The sequence below is a fragment of the Carcharhinus amblyrhynchos genome, chromosome 15, assembly GCF_965287045.1.
Source record: "Carcharhinus amblyrhynchos chromosome 15, sCarAmb.v2.hapA, whole genome shotgun sequence".
Taxonomy (NCBI): domain Eukaryota; kingdom Metazoa; phylum Chordata; class Chondrichthyes; order Carcharhiniformes; family Carcharhinidae; genus Carcharhinus; species Carcharhinus amblyrhynchos.
The window spans coordinates 29,589,505-29,613,526 of record NC_137338.1 but is presented as its reverse complement, the minus strand read 5'-3'; the positions used below and the strand labels follow the sequence as shown (position 1 = coordinate 29,613,526).

General features: G+C 43.5%; 1 protein-coding gene across 2 annotated transcripts in view; it reads right to left on the bottom strand.

The window, feature by feature from the left end:
• Positions 1-23,303, bottom strand: part of LOC145353195 (lebercilin-like protein) — a 78,267-nt gene extending 54,964 nt beyond the window's left edge. Inside the window, exons 1-2 of one of the 2 annotated variants that reach the window (XM_080203690.1) lie at positions 22,964-23,303; positions 15,880-16,412 (exon numbers count right to left, since the gene is read on the bottom strand). In XM_080203690.1, coding sequence (XP_080059816.1) covers positions 15,880-16,412; positions 22,964-23,246 — 816 coding nt within the window. In that variant the 5' untranslated portion in view covers positions 23,247-23,303. Of the gene's footprint in view, positions 1-12,754; positions 12,961-15,879; positions 16,413-22,963 lie in introns of those variants that run through there. The other variant, XM_080203689.1, reaches the window with a different exon arrangement.
• Between the last annotated feature and the right edge of the window lie 719 nt (positions 23,304-24,022).

Here is a 24,022-nt window from a genome sequence, read left to right as displayed (position 1 = left end):
AATCCCCCTCGCTATGAAGGCCAGCATCCCATTCGCCTTCCTGACCACCTGCTGCACCTGCAAGCTGGGTTTTTGCGACTCATGCACAAGGACCCCGAGGTCCCTCTGCACCGTCGCCTGCTGCAGTTTTTCGCCTCGTAAGTAATAGTCCTTCCTACCATTTTTCCTACCAAAGTGGACCACCTCACACTTGCCAACATTAAATTCCATTTGCCATTTCCTGGCCCATTCGCCCAGCCTATCTAGATCCTTCTGAAGACTCTCCACACCCTCCGCACAATTTGCCGTTCCCCCAATCTTGGTGTCATCAGCAAATTTCGACACTCTACACTCGGTTCCCTCCTCCAGATCATCTATAAAAATGGTAAAAAGCTGAGGCCCCAGCACCGACCCCTGGGGCACTCCACTAGTCACCATCCGCCAATCCGAATAGCACCCGTTGACCCCCACTCTCTGCCTCCTATTTGACAACCAATCCTCTATCCACGCTAACACCCTACCCCCAACTCCATGTCCCTCGACCTTCTGCAATAACCTCTTGTGAGGCACTTTGTCAAACGCTTTCTGAAAATCTAGAAAGACCACATCCACCGGCTCTCCTCTATCCACCGCCCTAGACACATCCTCATAGAACTCCAGTAAATTTGTCAGACACGACTTCCCTTTAATGAAACCGTGCTGCGTCTGCTCTATCAAGCAATTCCCTTCAAGATGCCTCGCAATTTCCTCTTTAATGACAGATTCTAACATTTTACCTACCACAGATGTTAAACTAACCGGCCTATAATTCCCCGCCTTTTGCCTGGCACCCTTCTTAAACAACGGCGTAACATTAGCCGTTTTCCAATCATCCGGCACTTCCCCGGAATCCAGCGACGTTTGGAAAATAACCACCAAGGCATCCACTATCACCTCCGCCATTTCTTTCAGAACCCTCGGATGCATTCCATCCGGTCCTGGGGACTTGTCCACAATCAGCCCCTCCAGTCTGTCGAGCACCGCCTTTCTAGTAACAGTAATGTCATTAAGACCCTCCAGTCCTACCACCTTTCTATCGCTAACACCCGGTAAATTATTCACGTCCTCCTCTGTGAAGACAGAAACAAAAAAGTTATTCAATACCTTAGCCATATCCCCATCCCCTACCACTAGGTCCCCTTTCTCATTCTCTAAAGGACCAACATTCACCCTAGCCAGCCTCTTCCTTTTTATATATTTATAAAAACTCTTGCTATCCTTTTTTATATTAAGCGCTAGCCCAGCTTCATAGTTTCTCCTACCCTTCCTTATCAACTTCTTTGTCAATCTTTGTTGACATTTAAACCTCTCCCAATCCTCTTCTCGCCCACTACTCTTAGCTACTCTAAATTCCTCCGCTTTTAGTTTAACACTTTCCTTCACCTCCTTTGTTATCCACGGCTTATTACCTCTCCTCCTACTATCCTTTTTGACCATCGGAATAAATTTCCGTTGAGCACCAAGAAAGATCTCCTTAAAGATCCTCCACTGCTCCTTAACAGACCCTCCCTCCAACGCGCTCTCCCAGTCCACATTCGCCAATTCTTCTCTCATCCTACCGTACTTCCCTCTATTCAAACAAAGGACGCGTGTCCGGGAACCCACTTTCTCCTCCTCCATCTGCACCAGAAACTCCACCATACAATGATCACTCTCCCCAAGAGGATCCTTCACCACAAGGTCCCTAATTCTACCCGCTTCATTACATAGCACCAGATCCAAGATAGCTCGCTCCCTCGTCGGCTCCAACACACACTGTTCGAGGAAACTATCCCGGCAGCATTCCAAGAACTCTTCCTCGAGCCCCCCACGTCCAACATGGGTCGACCAATCAATATGCAGATTGAAATCCCCCATAACTACGGCCGTCCCATTCCTGCACGCCGCACTTATTTGCGCGTTAACAGCCCGCCCCATCTCCAGATCATTATTCGGGGGCCTATAGACGACACCCACCAGCGTCTTCCTCCCTTTGCTGTTCCTAATCTCCACCCACAACGATTCCACCCTCTGCTCCTTGGCTCCAATATCATCCCTTGCTACTACCGTGATGCTATCCTTAATCAGCAGAGCTACGCCCCCCCCTTTTCCCTCCTGTCTATCCTTCCTAAACACTTGATAGCCCTGTACATTCAGCTCCCAGTTCCTGTCACCCTGCAGCCACGTCTCTGTAATGGCCACCAGATCGTATCCATTTGTGTCGATCTGCGCCATCAGCTCATCCACTTTATTCCGAATGCTTCGTGCATTCAGATAAAGTGCTTTCATCCCAGCCTTCACCTGGACCCTATTTGCCGCAACGCCACCAACTATACTCACGCCCCCTACTCCCTCTATTATTGGGACATCCTCGGCCTCTTCCCTTACATGTACACTCTCCTTAACTTTAGACCTCGTAAGGTCACCTACCCTCACACCCTCCCCCCCCATAATTAGTTTAAAGCCCTGTCTACAGTCCTCTTTACTCGATTCGCCAGCACTCTGGTCCCAGCACGGTTCAGACCAACCCTATCCCTCCCGAACAGGTCCCACCTACCCCAATACTGGTGCCAATGCCCCATAAATTCAAACCCATTCCTCCCACACCAATCCCTGAGCCACCCATTCACTTCCTTAATCCTGTCAACCCTACGCCCATCTGCACACGGTTCAGGCAGTAGCCCAGAGATAACCACCTTGTCGGTTCTACTTTTTAATTCCATTCCAAGCTTTTCATACTCCCTCCCCAGATCCTCAGTCTGCATTTTGCTTACGTCGCCGGCACCCACATGTACCACAACGACCGGATTCTCACCCTCCCACTCCAGGTTCCTCTGCAGCCCAGCTGCGACATCCCATACCCGAGCACCAGGCAGACAACACACCCTTCTGTGCACTTTGTCATTGTGACAAAGGACAGTGTCAATACCCTTCACCCCACTATCCCCAATAACTACTACGTTCCTTTTCGTTTTCTCTTTGCCTATGTCCTGCTGCAGCACTGTACCGTGTGCAGCTTGCTCACCAACCTCACCTGCCTCGTTATCGTCCAACTTGGAAGCAAGAACCTCAAACCTGTTAATCCCACGAATTCACCTTGTTAAAATGGTAAAACTGAATTTTCTTCAGAATTCTTTGTCAATCTTAGTTTCTGCCTCTACTTGCAACTCTGATTACATCATCTTAAGTCCCATAAATTTATTATCCTGTAAATGGGTAGATGAAGTGCCTTTCACAATGAGATTGAAAAGAAAACAGGCAGGTAGTTTACATCATAATCTGAGATTTAGAATTTTCCTTTCCAAAAAAGTGAATTGCTTTTTTTAAATTCTCAAAACACTTGATGTCTGATGATTTTACATATGAGTAGAGCTCTGCTTTAGGAGATCAATAATATAACATTCATTTCATCTAAAGGTTTTTTCAACACATCACTCTGATCCCACTGGAGCCTACAAATTCAATCACAAATAAAGATCAATCTTTTTCTTACCTAGAAATACTTCTGCTGCCTGAATCTTACAATAAAAATGCTGAAAGACTGAACCCAATATTTTGCCAGATCACAGTATATTCAAGCTGTGATTCTGCTTTTGATACTTGTTGATTGTCAAGCAAAGGTTTATGTGAAATGTAAGTTGTAGGATCTTTGAGTTTTGACGGAAACTTGTTCCACAGGAACATACTTTCTGGTGAACTTGACTTTGTTGTCCAAAATACAATTTGACACAACCTATAACATTAATTCTTCTATTCATTTTTTAAACAGTAAAATGGAGATCATCTCAAGCTCTGCTGTCTGGATCATAACTTACTACAAGTCTCTTTCAACTTTCAACTGGGTCCCAGTTAAGTAATACCCTGCTTTTAAAATTCTCATCCCTGTTTTTAAATCCCTCTATGGCCTCATCCCTCCCTATCTCTGGAATCTCCTCCAGCCCCACAATCCTTTGGGATAACTGTGCTCCTTCAATTCCCTTCAGCATCCTTCACCATCCTAAATTCTTGTGTGATAACATTTCAGCGAAACACCTTGGGGTGTTTTACCACATTATATGTGCTATATAAGTGCAACTTATTGTTATTCAGAGAAATGGAAGGCCAGAACACTGGCAGTCAAGGCATGGAAAATGGGGAAGATACAATCAAGGGCCTTCTTGAGCAGAGATGAGAAAAACTCACTGCAGAGAGAAAGGAAAAGTTCAGAGTTGTGTGCAGTAAGTGGAGACATCCAAGCAAATACAATGCGGGGGAGGGTGGAGTTATTGCAGTGAGAAGAGGATGTCATCTAATAGATATCTCTAGGGATTACCCCATTCTTTGAGAGGAAATGCTTCCAGAAATGAGAGATAGGAATAAGCTATCTGAAGGTAAGGGATGGGTACAAATGAAAAACAATAGAGCGATTTTCATCTCAATACTGCTCCACTTCCACTTAAATACTGACTTCCCTACAATCACCAAGCACCAAGGGCAAGTAAAGGATTAGAATCATTTCTTATAGTTGTATGTAGCTAGACTCTCAGCTGGTTCTTTGACATGCTGATGGCTCACCTTTCTGGTATGCAAGAATCCATGTGCTATCAAAAGGTCCCATTTACAATGAACTAGATAGTGTAAGTGGCTTAGATATATTCCTTCTGTTCTTAGGAAATGGATTTCCAGGGCAGATTGGTAGGTTGAAGGCTCATGTCTGATGGTTTCAAGACTAGAATGTGGAATGAGCTTGCAAAAATATTCCAGATGGGTTCAGGCTCTTCAAGCAGACCTACTATTGACCTTGATATGAAAGAAGAATTGTACATTTTATTCCTGAAGCTGTTAATATGGAAAATGGAAAGCACTTATACTGGTACTTCGTAAGTTAGGTTAAGCAACCTTATGAGTCCGTGGCTGCAGTGTACTACCTGGGAATGATACTGCAACCAAAATAAAAAGTTATTCTTTTCTCGTTAATAATCATTCAGATTTGCATAGTTTTGCTCTCTCTTATTTAAAATTAAAACACAAGCAAGTTGATTGGTGGAATGCTATTTGTGAACACGAACTTAACTGAGAAAAGGGGCAGGCCACAGTGACACCTAGTGGTGGGATTGACATCACCATGTATTTACATTCACAAATCTTTCCAAACTCATAATCCAGGAGCAGTTTGAGGATGTTTATATTTGTTTTTTTCAGCAGAAATCCAAATCCCTCACATACTCTCAGTTACTGGTATCTGGCATGCACAATTATTCCAAAATTAACAACATCATGTAAGCAAATGAAGATAAGCAATTTTCTTCAGGTTTCCCTCATTAGTTCCTCATGACACCATTCTTCATGTGATAACGTATCTAACAAAGAGACCATGTCACTTATACCTGAATGTTACAGCTGAGCAGTCTCACCCTTTGGCCATGTATGTCGAAAACTGCTGTGCTCTGAGTTTCCAGCAGATGAGAAACTCTAGGTGCCATGTTTCCATATGATCAAGCCATATTTTCTGTATGATCAAGCCACGTTTCTGTATGATCAAGCCATGTTTTCTGTATGATCAAGCCATGTTTTCTGTATGATCAAGCCATGTTTTCTGTATGATCAAGTCATGTTTCTATATGATCAACCTGCCCTTCAGAAGATGCATTAAACTGAGGCCTGTCCCTGTCCAGGTATATTTGTAAGATCCCATGGCATTATTCAAAGAAAAGCAGGGGTTTTCTCCAAATGTCCTGTCCCAAACATTTATCCCTCCACAAACACCACTGAAAACATTTATTTTATTGAAGCTTGTAGGATCGTGCTATGAGTAAATTGGCTATGTTTGCCTGATCATTGTACTTTGGAAGAGCTGAATGTAAAAAGCACGACTTAAATATAAAGCCTTTCTTTCTTAAGCTTAGGCAGCCTCTCCTACAGTGGAACAGGCAAGCCCAATCCTGCTTTCATCTGCCATGTGTGCAATCATCCTTTGTAGCTACTGAATAAAAAGATCAATAAAGGGGAACCGTAGGCATAACTTTTACGAGCATAGGAGGAAGGCATTCATCTCATTGTGTCTGCTCTGGAATGAGCAGCACTTTTCCCTCTCAACCCCAGGGAACTGAAAGCACAGGAAATGATTTGGATAAAAGCAAATGCTTTCAGATGCCAGAATCTGAAACAAAGACAGAAAATGCTGGGAAATCTAGGCAGATATACAGCATCTGTGGGGAGCGAACAGAGCTAATATTTTGAATTTGGATAACCCATTTTTTCAGAGCTCAGGCCAAGACTCAAAACGCTAGCTCTGTTCTCTGTCCATGAATGCTGTCAGGCCTGACATGTTTCAGAGTTACATTGAAGAAGTGCCAGTGGCACAATCCATGCTCCAGCCACCCTGGATCAGTTGATGATGGTGGATAACTAGTAAGTTGCTAATTGACATTGCCATCATAGCTGAAACCAGATATTGCCTCAGTACTTCATGGAAAATGTCAATAATCAGGTCTTTTCCTAAGGTGGATCTGGTATGGTAGGTCAGTGGACCCACAGCTGTACACACTGTATATATTTGCATAAGTTCATCCCAATGCCATTGATAACCACAGACAGGATTTCAGGCAAGACACGGAGAAAGCAAGTTAGCCACATTTCCTGGGGATGTAAATCCATGATGTGGAGATGCCGGCGTTGGACTGGGGTAAACACAATAAGAAGTCTGACAACACCAGGTTTAAGTCCAACCGATTTATTTGATAGTAAACTCACAAGCTTTCGAGGTTTGCCTCTTTGTCAGGTGAATGGACAGTACTGGCCTCAGACAGAGCAAATAACAGCAGAGACAGTAATCTGTAAACTGTCTGTGCTGTTATATGCTCTGTCTGAGGCCAGTACTCTCCATTCACTTGACGAAGAACAACCTCGAAAGCTTGTGAGTTCACTGTCAAATAAATCGGTTGGACTTAAACCTGGTGTTGTCAGACTTCTTACGATGTAAATCCAGGAAGCGACTGTATTCTCCCCCATGAATGGCGGATTGTGTTTCCCACCAGAGGATTTCGGAAGCTAAATTTTAATACGCTTGCACCTCAATATCGTGGCCACACTCTGAAATCACCTCCCCCAACCACCACCACCACCACCGCACCACTCCCACCCTCCACCCCCCCAACATCCCCACAACCCCCCCGTGCCCCCGAGTCAAGTTTTAATCCCAACTCAGTATGATTTCAGACTGGTGCGATTTGCAACTGCTCTTAAAAAGCGTGCATCTGAACTTTGAGGAAATTTGGAGGTGAGTGCGTACAATTTAGTGTGGTGCTCTGGAGTGCCCTGATGCAAGGAAGTGGCACTGCAGAATTGGGTGGTCATGGGCAAATCACCACAACAGTTGCTTCGTGGCTGGCTTGTGGTGTTGGACACACACAACACTGCTGGAGAGGAGGAAAGGGAACCTTGGGTGACCTGCAACAGTGCAGGAAAGAAGGGGGCATGGGGCAAGAGCAGCAATGTCAAAGAGAAGGGAACCTTGGGGCAGAGCAGCAGTGTGTGGGTCTGCGTGTGTGTGTGGGGGGGGAGTAGGGGGTTGTCATGACTGGAGATTGCATCAAACACATTGCGGGGGCGGTCTGTCACTGCTCATCTACTGGTGGGAATCTTACAAGAGTTCATCAAACTGAGAAAACCAGTGTGAAACTATTCAGCTCCACTGGTTTTCTCTCCATGTCTTGACACTTTGAAAGCAAAATAAAGAGTGGGCGGAGTTTGCTCTGTCAGTCTGGTGGAACAGGGACTTTTAGATCGGAGCACCATTTTTAAAGGACACCTTGATCACAAATAAGAAATAACTCCCTGGTGTGTGTGTGTGTGTGTGTCTTTAAGACAGTACATCAGAAGTGAGTCACCTAACTTGAGACTCCAATGGAAACTGAAGAGTGAGTGATCACACCAGAAGGCAGAGTCCTCTCTAAAGTAGAATCATCCAGCATCCATGAAGTAAACATGTAAAGGTTGCAGCTCTGCTCAAAGGCAACTTCATGCTGCAACATCCTCATGTATCTAAGTTTCTCTTTATCAATAAATATCTCCTTGTTCCGAACAAATCTCCTGTCAACGTCATAACAGCCACAACATAGCACTCCCCCACTCCCCACATTACGATCACAAATAGTAATTATTCTCCTCCATTGCAGAGGTACCTGGGGCTTCCTCACCCTACCAATCATCCCCGGCAACTCCATCCCCCCCAGTCATCCCCACAACCCCCCTCCTCTCACCACGACAAACAGACAAGTCTCCGCACATGCCCCTGGCATAGGTTAGCACTGCCGGGTTAGCACCAGCCTGTCACCAACAAGGGGCAGGGAAATCAGAGAACACAATCTTGCTGGTGAGATTTGCACCCCCCCCCCCCGCCCCCCCCAGGATGTCACGTGAAGAGAGTGCAGGCTCAAGATCCCGCTGTCGATTTACCAACTAATCTATGTGACCAGTCCATATCGGCCAATTCCTTCCCTATACCTTTGTTATTCCCCTTCTTTAACATTGATATTTCAGTCCCAATTTCCTCACACTCAAACTGAATGCTAAATGCTAACATACTGTGATCACTACTTCCAAGGGGAGCCTTAACCTTAAGATCATTTATTTAAATTATCTCATTACACATTACCACAATCACAACAGCCTGATCCCTAACTGGCGCCATTACATATTACTTAAAAAAAACATCCTGAATGCACTCTCTGAATTCATTCTCTTTGCTGCCATTTTTAATTTGATGAGCCCAAACTACATAAAAATTAAAGTCACCCATGATTAATGCAGTGCACTTTTTATGTGCATTTGCTATTTCTTGATTTAAACTCTTTCATACAATGTGGCTACTTTTCAGGGGCCTGTACAATACTCCCACCATTCTCTTCCTTCATTTGATACTTGCCATTTCCACAAGCAATTCCACATCTTCTGAGCCTAGGTTGTCCCTCAGAACTGTACTAATTCCCTCTGTTATTAGCAAAGATACCCCACCACCATTTTCTTCTTGCCTGTCCTTCCTAAAAGTCAAATAGCCCTGAATGTTGATTTTCCAGCTTCAATCTCTTTGCAACCACGTCTCAATTACAGCTATCAGTTCGTACACATTTAACTTTATTTGTGCCCTCAGTTTATTTATCTTGTTTCTTTATGCTATGTGCATTAAGATATAGAAGTCTTTTGTTTTTCTACCACTTTTCCTTACACTAAGCTCATCTTGCAGAACAATAGAGCCATTGTTTGCTTTTTGCTTTTTATCCCCATGTCTTCCTCTTTTGCTTTCACTGTCTCTACCTTTGTTTCCATCTCCTCTAATTCATCACTCAGGCATCCATCATCCCCCTCCCACAGTAGTTTAAAGCTTCCCCAACAGCACTAGCAAACACCCCAACAAGGATATTGGACTGGTGCGCTTGGGGTGTAAGCCTTCCAGTTTGTACAGGTCCCAACTTCACCAGAATCTGTCCCAATGCCTCAGGAATCTGAAACTCATTGTCCCACACCATCACTTTAGCCATGCATTTACCTCACCTATCCTTCTACTTCTGCTGTTATTAGCATATGGCACGAGGGGCAGACAGCGCTAAAGTGGTAATGTCATGAGGCTAGCAATCCAGAGGCCCGGGCTAAGGCTCTGGGGATATAGGTTCAAATCCCACAATGGCAGCTGGTGTAATTTAAATTCAATTAATAAAAAAATTTGGAATTAAAAGCTAGCCTCAGTAATGGTGACCATGAAACCATAATCAATTGTTATAAAAACACATCTGGTTCACTCACTAATGTCTCTTTTGGGAAAGAAATCTGCCATCCTTACCTGGTGTGGCCTACATGCAACTGCCCTCTGAAATGGCCTAGCAAGCCACTCAGTTCAATGAAAATTCTGGAAAGGAAACAAATGCTGGTCTTGCCACTGACACGCACATCCCAAGAAAGAAATGAAAAAAGACGTCCTAGAAATACTACTTTAGAGGTCCTACTTTTTAATTTATCACCTAACTCCCTGTATTCAGTTTTCAGGAACTCATCTATGTCACTGGTACCTATATACATCATGACTGCAGGCTCTTTGCTCTCCCCCTCCAAAATGTTCCACAACTGCTCTGTGGCATCCTGGACACTCGCAGCAGGAAACAAAAAAAAACATAAGAAATAGGAGCAGGAGTAGGCCATCTAGCCCTTCGAGCCTGTCCCGCCATTCAATAAGATCATGGCTGATCTGTCGTGGCTCAGTTCCACATTCCCGCCCTCTCCCCATAACCCTTAATCCGCTCGCTTATCAAAAACCCATCAACCCGCTTCTTAAAAATATTTAGCGAGGCAGCCTCCACCACTTCAACGGGCAGAGAATTCCAGAGATTCACCACCCTTTGAGTGAAGAAGTTCCTCCTCAACTCCGTTCTAAACCACCCCCCCTTTATCTTGAGGCTGTGCCCTCTAGTCCTACTGTCCTTTCTGAGCGGGAAGAGTCTCTCCACCTCTAACCTATCCATCCCATTCATCATCTTATACGTCTCAATGAGATCTCCCCTCATTCTTCTAAGCTCTAACAAGTACAAGCCTAATTTATTCAGCCTCTCCTCATAGCTCAACCCCCTCAACTCCGGTATCAGCCTAGTAAACCTCCTCTGCACTTCCTCCAAGGCCAAAATATCCTTGCGTAAGTACGGCGACCAAAACTGCACACAGTACTCCAGCTGCAGCCTCACCAGTGCCCTATACAGCTGCAGCAAGACCTCCCTACTTTTATATTCAATCCCCCTCGCTATGAAGGCCAGCATCCCCTTCGCCTTCCTGACCACCTGCTGCACCTGCAGGCTGGGTTTTTGCAACTCATGCACAAGGACCCCGAGGTCCCTCTGCACCGTCGCCTGCTGCAGGGAAACATCATGCTATCCTGGAATCACTTTATGTGGTCACAGAAACACCTATCTGTTCCCCTTACAATTAAATCCCCTTTCGCTATAGCCCTATCCCTCCTTTTCCTCTCAATCTGTGCAGATGAATTACCTGTGTTATCATGGACATGGCTTTCACTGTACTACCTTGAGAAATCATCACCCCTAACAGTGTCCAAAGCAACATATCTGTTTGAGAGGCGGATGCCACCCACCCTCCGAGGGCTCCTGCATACCTGCATTACCTGCCTACCTCTACTCTGGCTGGCCATCACCCAGGTATCATCATTATTTATATGGTCTTCGTTTCACATTATTGACTGATCATCAACCCTTCACTATTATTTTTGGGCTGTATAAAGGCATTCCTTCATTAGCTGCTGGCCGATTGCAAAGATGATCACTGATCCTATCTGCACACTCCTAAGATATAAAGTATCATCAGTCAGAATGCCATGCAAATGCTGATGCATTATCACACTTACCTTTACCTAATGAATAGATTTCACCAACTAGTTTTGCTAATATTCCATATTTTTCACTAAGTAGATCATTTGCTTGTGACAGCTTCTCAAGTTCAGAGACACACCAGGAATGATCTCATGATGGGGAAGGAGATGGATATGGTATTGAAAGGAATGATAACTGGGATGCATCATCCACATCCTGATTTGAAACCATCTCACGTGTCAAGAAAGCTTGAGGTGACTATCCAAGATAAGTGTCTATTGTGTGACATCCTAGTGATTAATCCTCCTAGTCTGGTTGGAAGACTTCTTGAATAACTACATGGAGCATCCTGGTATAGTCTGGTATAGCCCGATGCTTGGTGGGCAGTGCCAAGATGCCCTCTGGGCATTGGCACTTTATCCCTTGGGCAGTGCCAGGGGCCCCAGGCTGGCACCTCCCTCCCAGCACCCAATCTTTTGGGGGGCCTTGAATGTCCCCTTTCATTCCTGTAAGTGGGAAGCTATACTAAACCCCATTGGAGTGAACCACGCCTGGTGGTTGGGGGGAGACGCTAACGGGTCCGAAAAGTTCAGTTCCGAACCTACTAATGATATTTAAAAATTCAGATTTGCCTAATTTCTTCAGCTTTGCTCTGATTTCTGGTGCGGAGCTGATGGTTCTACACCAGAAATCCGGCAGCCGGAGAACCCCAGAAACCATGGTGCCAGCGGGAAGCCACAAAATGGCCTCCACTTCAGTCTCCCAGCCCAAATGAGAGATTCCAACCCCACAACTATTCTTTCTGTGTAAAACTCACAACACCTAACATATTTAAGACAGCAGGATGTTGAAATATTCAGGTTTAGAGATAATAAATGCATTAGTTAGCCTTTCAATAGAAAAGGCTAACTAATAGAAAGGGCCAATGCTAGGATGCAAATTCGGTTTATGCTTGCTTACAATTAATTAGGTAGGCACTTAGAGTGTCTGGAGAAATTAAGGTGGAACAATAGTATGGGCACAAAAATTACTGGCACCGATGTTTCAAGTCCCAACCCAATTTCAGCCCCTATAATACTTGACAACCAGCTCGGCATGTGATGTATAATGGACAGAGTAAGGCAGGGGGGATAATTTAGGCAGCACTGAAGGTGTTTCTGATTTATTCTCCTCCTTTATATATAGTGGTGTATTTTCTAACCTCTCAGTTTTGTTATGGTCCTAATTTCCATTAATAACTCCACAGTAAACCTGAAATAGGATGAACTCAAAAGGTTAGTTTATTGGTGCATTCTTAAAATGCAGGAAGAGTTGCATTGTTGCCCCCTTTGTACGTGTACAGTGAGAAATGAAATGTTTATAATGCAAGAGGCTACAGAGAAATTGAATATTATTTCACATAGGCTCCACGATGCAGAATCAGGTCCGGTGAGATATTCTTTATGCAAGTCAGTGGGCTGAAAACTGATGCTGTATAACTCCCTTTTCTGGTGGTGTTGACTTCACAAGAAGAGATAGGCACAAAGAATGAATCAGTCTTGTAGGCGATGGTATAGAAGTTCCAGTAGATGGGACCAGGGGTTCAACTGGATAGAATTCCTGGTCTGTGAGGCTGCTTGGATGATAAATAGCAGACTGAGACTTTGCAGCTTCACATGGCAATACTACTGTTTCAACAAACATGAGGTCCATGTGACATGGTTCCCACCTCTCCACATTGTTTTTGCAAGGGGTGCATATCCCTCATCTGGGTCCCTCGGATGGTTAAATGTCTCAACCGTTTAGAATTGAAAGGAAAGTTATGGAGCCCTTTTACAAATGAATGGGCTTCAGTTGGCCAAATGGGTTATGAAACACAGATGGCCTTTGTATAGTTCTCTTTGAATTTAGACTGTGCAATTCACAGGGAATAATTAGTGGTTCTTCAGAGATAATAGATGAGTTTCTCTGATGCTGTCAGGTAACATCTTTTGTTCAAGGATTTTGGGCAAACAGAGATTGAACCATTTTAGCCTTGCGTCTAATTTTAAGTTGTTAAGAGATAGCAATGAGCGTATGTCTACATACTAAAAAATGTATATGGTAAGATCTTAGAGCCTCATAGATAGAATATATTCTTCTGTTCTGGCTAAATATCCAGAATTCTCATATTTATTTAGTTGTTTTGTCATATCATTGAAAGTGAGGGTTTACTATCTCTTCCAGACACATTTCTAAATGTCCCTGTGCTAAGTGAATCCCATTCATTGCATACTTATGATCAGTATTTATTCAAATCTATATTAAGTCTTAAATTTCAGTTGTCCCTCTGCCCAGGTGAATAACCAAATTATTTTGGAAACCGTTTGTCATCCCCTATCCCTGCTATGTCCTAATTAAGTGTCCATAATTAAAATTTGGTTTCACGTAGCTTCTTCAATATAGTTTCTCCAACTAAAGAAAATCTAACCATCTTGCTTTGCCATTTAATGGCACTGCCATTGCTGAATCCCCGGCATCAATATCCTGAGATTCACCATTAACTATAGCAGCAACAGAAACACTGTGGTTACAGGAGCTGGTCAGATACTGGGATTTCAGCAGTGACTAACTCACCTCCTGTCTCCCCAATTTTCTTCCACCATCCACTACAAGTTAGGAATGTGATGGAATACTCTCCACTTGCCTGGATGAACGCAAGTCCAACAACACTCATGAAGCTTGATTCAGAATATAGCAGCCCACTTGTTTGGCACCCCTTCCACAAACATTCATTCCTCCACCAACAACACACAATAAGTCCGTTGACAACATACACTGCAACAACTCACCAAAGTTCCTTCACAGCACCTTCCATATTTGTGACCACCTAGAAAAACAAGTGCAGTAGGATATTGGGAACACCACCACCTGCAAGCTCTCTCCCAATGCACTCACCATCCTGATTTGGAAATATACTGTTATTCCTTCACTGTCGCTGGATCAAATTCCTGGAATTTCCTTGCTAACAGCAATGCGGGTGTACCTACATCACAAGGATTGCAGTGATTCAAAAAGTGGCTTACCATCACCTTTAAGAATGAGCAATGAACATTGGTTTTGCCAGTACCCCATGAATGAATAAAAATACATAGAAAAATATATCGCAAGGCACTTCAGGGAGATTGGAGTGAATAAACATAAATGCTGATCGAAAGGAAGTAATAAGAAGATAACTGAAAGTTTCATTAAAGTAGAGAGTTTGGATGGGGTGGACATGGAGGGCGGGGGCGTGGATTGAGGTGGTGGAGAGGTGTTGGCTTAAAGGAAGGGAAAGAGGTGAAGAGCTGGTCGGGTACGGTGAGGGAATTTCACAGGCCCAGTGCCTAGCTAGCTGAAGGTTAAGACATCACTTATGGGATGAAGGGATACACAAGTATCTTAGCGATTTCAGAGGAGGTGATACAGAAGGTTAGTGTCATGAAGAGATTTAATAGAAACAGGGGCATTTTAAATTTGAGGATTGGTAGCCAATAGATGGTCAGTCAAGTGATTGGAATGCAGAATTAGTGTGGGATCAGTGGAGTAGTGTAGCTGGAGCACACCCGAGCAATTTCAATTTCAATTTCATGCAGACTTGAAAACTCAGTGTGACCCACCGAACCTGGATGTTCAAGTGACTGATATTTGAAAAATGCTACAAAGCTGCTCAGATCAAATCACAGGTTGGTTCCTCTCTGAATTTGCTACTGAAAGGTTAACTCATAGCTCCTGGGAGTCTATAGGCACTTTCTGGAGCAGGGCTGGGCATCTGTGATGAAATGAATCAGTGTTCAACTGTTTGGCAACAGGTGGGAAGTGGTTAAGCACTGCTGCCTCACAGTGCCAGAGACCTGGGTTCCGTTCCCAGCTTGGGTCACTGTCTGAGGAGTCAGCACGTTCTCCCCATGTCTGCATGGGTTTCCTCCAGGTGCTCCGGTTTCCTCCCACAGTCTAAAGATGAGCGGGTTAGGTGCAATGGCCATGCTAAATTCTCCCTCAGTGTACCGAACAGGCTTTTAAATATTGATGAATTACCACTGCTTAAATTCAAAGACACAAGTTCACCTAGCTATTTTGAGCGTTGTATAGCATTATAATTTAGTCGGGATTGGGGGCCTGTGACTTCTAATCCATTTTAAACCAAATCCACTTCAACTAACATAGCTTTAAACCCACTGAGATAAGATCCAGGCAACAGGGTTTTGGATGAATTGATGTTTACGGAGATTGGGGGAAATTCTAAATTGGTGGTTTCAGGGAATGGAGGAGGGTTTCAGCAGTAATGGGTTGAAGTAGGCTAGAGGTGGGAATTATTAGAGTGGGAATATTATGAGGAGGATGTGCATTTGGTAGTTCAGCTCGCAGTCCAATAGAATGCTAAGGTCAGCCATGTTGGCTGCCAATGGCATTTCAGCCAGTGTAGACGTGTACTGACAACACAATGAAGTAGGAGATGTCATTCGAGACCACTTCAGGCAAGGTACATTTTGTCACCCTATTTCTTTCTGTCAATCAATTATTATTGCCAGCTCACCTGGATCTTTTGCTGATCAAGCTCAAGTTTCTTTGTGAGATTTGTTAGTTGCCAAGTCAGCTCGTCCCGTTCTCCCAAGTTTTTCTTGTCACAGAGCACCTTCAGCTTCTGTAGGGAGTTCTTAGTCTTCCACAGCTCCGATTCTGCCTCTTTCAGTTGCTTTGAAACATTCCGATCTTGCTCCTTTGACTTGCGCAGCATTTCTTTCAACATTTGCACCTCGCCCTCGTGCCTGACTAGCAGCTGAGGTAAGTTATTCTGCTCATTCTCAAACTTGACCAAGGCCTTCATGTGTCGGTACTGAAGCTGTCTGAGCAGTCTGTTTTCCAGCCTGGCATCTTCCAGTTCCCGCTGAAGATCGCACACCTCATTCTTCAGCTCTTTGGTTTTGTGCAATCTGGCTGACAATATGTGGCGAGTCACTGGGTCAAAATCTTGTCCAGCAGGTTTCATTTTGGTATAGTTTTGTGATTTATTCTTCACTGCAGATTGGTTCAAATGTTGCAGCATTTTAAGTTTTGGTTTTGCTTGTGCTAGGAAGGGAAAGAAAAAGCGAAACATGACCCTATCATTATTTTGGCTACATTGAATGATACAAATCATAAAGCTACATCTATATTCAAAGATATTTGTCACTGGATCCATCTCCATACAGCTATCAGTATGGCTTCAGCCTGTTTAACCATTAACCTGCTCCTTATGGATCTGTACCTTCTAATTTTCCAGTGAAAAAGATGTGAGGGCAAAGTACTCTGCAGCTGTAATATCGAAAGTAAAGTCAAGTTGGGTATCTGAGAAAGGATAAAATTGTTCTAGTTTTTTGTTTCATCTCCCATATTTTTTGTTGCCGTTTACACGTGTTGCCATGGGAACCGTTGCTCTGGACTAGTCTGAAGCTCAGTCCTGAATTCCCCGAGCCAGGAAAAGCTGCCATCAGCTGCTATCTGCCAACTCAACCTTGTCCAAAATATCTGTTCCCATTTAAGTGAAGGAAGCAGCTTCAGGGCACGGACAAGCTGTTCCCATTAATCTCAGAAGTAATGCCATATGTGAGCAGACACTCAGAAATGCACTACTCCAGGGAAATAAATAACCAAAATAAGTATATCTCCTTTCAGGTCACAGCTGTATACTTTCCAGAAGGGATCATTAATGCTGGAGAGCAGTCACTATGTTGTTTTATTTTGTTCTGTCCCTATCCTAGGCTTGCTGAGATTAATTGTAAAGTCACATATGTGGTTACCACACGATGATAAGAAATAACACAATTAACAGAAGGAAAGCCATCTATATATCCATCGAAGGCTTAACTGAAGGTAGCTTTCCTGATGCTTGTGTAGAGGCCAGGAGGGGCTGAGGTGGGGTACAGTGTGGAATGGAGGTATTTCCAATCACTTTAGGCAGGGAGGGGCTCTGATCTTGTGGGGTGAGGAACAGGTTAGCATGGTGGGGATTGTAAGGGCAGCACAGTGGCACAGTGGTTAGCATTGCTGACCCATAGCGCCAGGGATCCAGATTCGATTCCTGGCTTGGGTTACTGTCTGTGTGGAGTTTACACATTCTCCCTGTGTCTGTGTGGGTTTCCTCCGGGTGCTCCCAGAGTCCAAAGATGTGCGGGTTTGGTGGATTGGCCATGTTAAATTGACCCTAGCATCAGGGGACTAGCAGGGGTAAGTGCATGGGTTTATGGAGATAGGGCATGAGGGGATTGTGATCGGTGCAGACATGATGTGCCTAATGGCCGCCTTTCACACTGTAGGATTCTATGTGGGTAGGGATGGTGCTCTTTGGGAAAGAACTTAATTCTTCAATGCAGCAGTTCTTTCCTACTTTCAGCTGGGAAATCTAGCCATTGAGCCTTAAAGCTCAAATCTGAAGCGCACAGTAAGGTATTTAGAAGGGAAGCCTACATCCTGGGAGCAAATTGGTCACCATTCCCCCCTCCAGTTTCAGCTAGTGGTGGGAATGGGCAGGTTCCAGACAGATTGGTTTGCGTTCAGATTTCTGATCTTTCACACTCTACATTCCGCCCTACACAAAGCAATCTGTTTTAAGGGGATGGGGGGAGAGGTTGATGGTGGTTAAAATCACCCTTTTTAAGTCTAGTTAATCCATTGTTTCTGAACGTTGATGTAATCTATATCAAACTTGCTACTGATTGACTCAAATATCATGTTCATCAAACAACAGCAATTCATAACTAAGCAATAGAGATCTTAACAAATGCAAAGTAGCAGCTTAAAAAGAAAGCAGTTAGGCTTGAATTAACCTCAGACTGGATTTAATAAGAATTTGTATTTAACTGACCTTGGATCATGCCTATTCATGACAGTTTGACTGAGGGACAAACTAGATAATCACACCATTACCTCAGCAGCAAAACAATATGTTGTGTGTTACGTAATAATATCTCCATTGTCTTTATAATAACTGATTCTGTGACTTACCAGAAGCAACCTCACGGGAAAACCAGCGGCGTATAAGATAATAGTCATCCATATTATTTTTGAGTGGACTACAGCAGATTAAACTCTAGGAGCGTTGAAGTGATTACATCACAATTTTCATTTTTCAATGGTGATGTAATTGAGTATAAACTGCTTGGCCAATGTCTAGTGTGAAATATGCCACTACGAAACCAAATAGAAAAATTCTCCCACCAGTTCCACAGTCTGGCATTAATATTACGTAATTAAGGTGTAGGAGTGACTAACAGGTAATTGATGGTTCCTTGAGGTTATGAGCTTTTCTTTTGATGTTTGTAACATTTTATCATTCATCTCTGACATTAATTAACTCATCGCATACAATTTTGGGCAGCACGGTGGCATAGTGGTCAGCACTGCTGCCTCACAGCGCCAAGGACCCGGTTTGATTCCCGGCTTGGATCACTGTGAGTGTGGAGATTGCACATTCTCCCTGTGTCTGCATGGGTTTCTTCCAGTTTCCTCCCCGAGTCTGAAAGACATGCTGGTTAGGAGCATTGACCTGAACAGGTGCCGGACTGTGGCAACTAGGGGAATTTCACAGTAACTTCATTGCAGTGTTAATGTAAGCCTTACTTGTGACTAATAAATAAATGCTGACTTTGACTTTTTTGGAACTTTTTTTCCGAACCTTTTCCTTTTCTGTGTCTCATATTCTATACTGTTTCACTGCAACCAGAATCTCTCCAGTACCACAGAGGACCATTCTTTTTAACTTTGCTTCCTTTTCCAAAGACCCTTGTATCTGCTGCGCTAAGATCTGTAGGCTTCAAAGGCCATCCATATATCTCAATCAACTGATCAGCTTTTCTGTATGGGTCTCAACATTCCATTTGACAATGTTGCACATTACACAAGGACCTGTTCTGATTTGATAGTTATATTTAACCACTTTCCAGAAGGGGTCACTAATGATCAAGAGCACAAATTTGTTTGTTTCATCCAGCCCTAGCCTAAAGCTGCTGAGATTAATTGAAATACCATAACTGGAGTTAACAGTTTACAAGAAGAACTAAAATAATTAGCAGAAGGAAAATTAGCTATAGATATATACAATGCTTATCTGATAAATTAAAGTGTTAAAGTAAGTCAATTTCAGTCCTGTCTTTGCCAGGGAAGTTCCAGTTGTTGCTTAATGACAAGCAATGAACTGGGAAACATTTGGGGATGTTCTCAGTTGAAGGTTTACGAGATAGACTAATACCCGGAAAGGGCAGATTTGTCTTATGAAGAAAGTTTGGAAAGGCCAAACTTGTACCCACTGTAGTTTAAAAGAAAAAGAGGTGATCTGATTTAAACATATAGGCTGGAATTTTACTGTCCCAGGAATCAGAGCGGGTGAGGACGGATCATGGAAAGGCCCATTGACCTTGGGTGGGACTTCATGGCTTTGGGATGAGCAAGGCTGTAAAATCCATCCATAAGATCCTGAGGGGTCTTGACAGGGTGCATGTGGAGAGGAAGTCTCTCCTTGTGGAAGAATCTAGAACTGTGCAGGGGTAGGGGAGGTTCACAGTTTAAAAGTTTGGGGATGCCTGTAGAGAGATAAGGTTTTTTTTTGTCTCGGGGATCATGAGTCTTTGGAACCTCCTTCCTCAAAAAGCAGTGGAAGCAGAGTCTTTGCATTTTTCTCAGCTGAGATAGATAGATTCTTAAGGACAAAGTTATTGAGGGAGGCAGGAGGTTACAGTCAAACCAGCCATGGTGGGTCAGGGTGAAGGGGCCTGATCCCCCTCGTGTTCCTAATTCCTACATGCCCTAATGTCTGTACAGCAGAATTAGACAAAACTGATTTCCACCATTTCTTAGACAAAGAAAATAGAACAAAGTACTTTGGCTACATCGTATGCTGTGACCAAATGTAGGCGTGTTGTAGAAGACATACAAAGATTATAGTATTTTTCTGGCCTCTGAATAGCTTGAATTAAAGAGATTAGAGGTTATTCTTAGGATTTACATATTAAATCAACAAATTGTCTGCTTCAATGTATTGGAACACATTAATCAAAGTTAGCAAGCCAATTGAAAGATTGAAATAAGAAACAGATGTTACATTTTGTATTTCATAATAAAATATTAAAGTTGCTGAAACTTGATGCTCTGATTTAACATGTATATGGACTGTGAGCATGAAAATATGAACATGCAGAACAGGAGCAGAGTGGCTCATTTGGCCCCTTGAGCCAACTTCAATAAGAACATGTTCTGATCCGTTTATATTACAAATTCCACATTCCCATCTGCTCCCAAATAACCTTTGTCTTGCCAAACAAGAATATATCTACTTCCATTTTAAAAATATTTAATGACCCTGCTTCTACCACCTTCTGAGATGGGGGTGGTGTGTGGGGGGGATTTACCAGAAGGATTCTAAGTTCAGGATGAGAGTGAAAATGGGAGGGTTTCCGATCTGTTTTTTGGGTGAGTTCAATCTGCGATCTTAGCCACTTAGAATATAGAAAATCAGCAGAAACATTTTCTTGTCAATGGGGGAATGGGTGAGGCATAAATTACCTGAATGCTGGCAGAGAACAGGAGAGGGAGCCATTGCGCATGGGCAAGTCTCTAGCCATGATGTGGGTATGCCAGCGTTGGACTGGCGTAAACACAGTAAAAAGTCTGACAACACCAGGTTTTAGTCCAACCGATTTATTTGATAATAGACTCACAATCTTTCGGGGTTAGTCCCTTCGTCAGGTGAATGGAGAGTTCTGGCCTCAGACAGAGCATATAAAGCACAGACAGACTGTGCTTTATATGCTCTGTCTGAGGCCAGGACTCTCCATTCACCTGACGAAGGGACTAACCCCGAAAGCTTGTGAGTCTATTATCAAATAAATCGGTTGGACTAAAACCTGGTGTTGTCAGACTTTTTACCAAGTCTCTAGCAGCAGAGGCTTGTCACTCAATCTCTGCTGCTCTCAGCCAGTCTCCCTGCCAAAACAAAGCACGCTTCCAGCTACTGCAGGAGACTGTGGCTTATCGCGACACCTCCACCTGGACCTATCCATCCCCACAACCCCCCTATCTGCCTGAACCAACTACCCCTCCCCCATGGTCAGCCACGCTCCCCCACCAGCCTGGCCCCACCCCCCCCAGGAGGCCCTATCCCCTTGCCACTGCCCACCAGGTGCCAGGCTGGTACTGACTAGGGGCATTCCCCGTAGCCTCCACCCTCCTGGCAATGCATAAATGGTCTCCAGTTCTACCAGCGAGGCCCTCATAACTTGTTCCCCTTGCTGGGAATCAGCTGTGATTCTGGTGGTGAGAACCTCTCCTGGCAGGGCCACAGCAGCAAGTCAGCCTGGATGATAACGTCCCAGGCTCATTAATTCAATGTAAAATAAGATTCATATGTTGTTTAATTAAATTATTCAGCCTTGCACCAGAAATGGGCATGAGGCTGACCTCACTGATATCCAGTGCCGATAAGATTGTGAGAGGCAAGAAATCGGGCATGAACCTGATTTCCCAGCTCTCGCGATATTACTAGCTCGCCCCATCCATCAGCCAGCGTGGTGCAATGGTAAGATCGTGCCCCAGGAGTTTCAACATCGTACTATTGTCTGAGAGAAAAAAATTCCCTTCATCTTGGCCCTAAAAGAGCAACCACTAAATTTAGAACAGTGTCCCCTCATGTTGGACTCACCCACATGAAAAAACACCCTTTCCATGTCCACCTTGTCAATACTGATCAGGATCAGATATACTTTGAACAAATTCAGAATTATATACTTCCATGAACAATCTCCCCCAGCTCCTCCCCATCTTCTTCCTGGAAATCTTGGGATATTGAAGCCTAGTACAGTGTTCCCACCACTTGCCAATTTTGGTCAACTACAGTATCAACTGAGTAGCTCAGAGCAGATCCAGGATATTTGACCAACTTTGTTTGTAAGGAAGGTGTACAAATTGTTTTTCTTACTAATTTCATGCAGAATGGTACTAGCAGATATAACTTTTTAAATGTGCACAGGTTGAGTTCATTGAAACTACTCATTCCCAACTGCCTTACGTGGACCTTTTACACGCACAGTCTGCAATATAATGAATGATACAGATGGGACCAGCTTATAAGTTGCTGGAATAGTCAAGCCCCTGTTGATATTTTTCTGCCTACCTCTATTTGGCCTACATTTATTTATTAATTAGTCACAAGTAAACTTACATCACAATGAAGTTACTGTAAAAATCCCCTAGTCGCCACACTCTGGTGTCTGTTCGGGTGCACTGAGGGAGAATTTAGCATGGCCAATGCATCTAACCAGCACATCTTTCAGACTGTGAGAGGAAACCAGAGCACCCAGAGGAAACCCTCGCAGACACGGGGAGACAGTGACCCAAGCTGGGAATTGAATCCAGATCCCTGGCGCTGTGAAGCATGCCACCCATACTTTGGCAGCTCTTCCAGCTGATCTAAGCCAAAGTCAGGAATTCATATTTGAGAAATCGCCAGTGTTCCTACTCCAATTTGTGAAAGTGCCAGATTGGTGTGTCTCCTGTCACCAACATGCTTTCCGAATAATTCCTTGAACCATCATTTCTAACTTGAGTAATCTTATAGCATTGATGTTAATGAGTGGGGAAAAGTAGCTTACCTATTTTCTGATTGCTTTGGTTATTGTTTTTCTTAATACTTTCCTTCTTTATTGGTTGGTATTTGCTTTTGATGCTGTCTTCTTTGAGTGACTCTGCAATACTGCTGTGATCTTCGAAATCCTCAGAGTACTCTGTGCTTACGCTCCTTCTTTGACTCTTGTTGCTTTTGCTGCTGTTCTTTGTCTTCTTACTGGAAATGCTGCTGTTCGAAGTTGAATCTGCCCCGTGTCTTCTTGGGGATTGATCTGAGGAGCTGTCTTGCAAACTGTTTTCACTGGCCATGATCAGGAATGTAACTTCTTTGCATCTTTATAAATCCACGGGTGTTCACATTGGACTAGTGATTGCTGTGAATCCTTCTGTAATTAGTGTTTTTTTCTGAAAGCTATAGTATCATGCACAGCTTCTGTTGAGATAAAAAGATAAGCTGGAAATGTTGGACAAGTAGAAAATCCTAGAGAAATACAGCATCTCAATCAGAATATATCCGTATATAATTTTGACATATTCTAGATATATTCTTGTTGAGCAGAATCTGAAAGAGAAAACAAATCAGACTACTTTCCTCTAGAAGTTTCTTCATTTTCTGCTGCATTGTTTAGCACTTACAATTTTTATTTGTTTACTCATTATGTTTTTTCATTCATTTTCCATCATTCAACTCATCATGCTTATGTCAGTTCTTTAATCCCAAATGCATTAATTTTGTTAACAAGCCTATTATATAGTTACTTATTTCCTAACTTTCCTTCTCCTTCCTGAGCCCCACACAGGACTTGGTTAGAACCACAAATAGACAAAGATGAACAGATAGTCGTAACTCAAGCTCTAATAATGCTGTTATATGATCAGCTTATAAAATGTATGAGTATGACCTGGGTTGACTATCTGACTCACCTTTCTTGTGGCGAAAATTCACTTCCTTCCCACAATAATACAGCTAAGACAGGACCAAGATTTTGGGGAGCCATTGGTACTAGCCCCTTCCCATCATTTTATACTATAGAATATTATTGTTCCACGGCACTGAGTCATTATACCACTCTGGCATTTCCTTT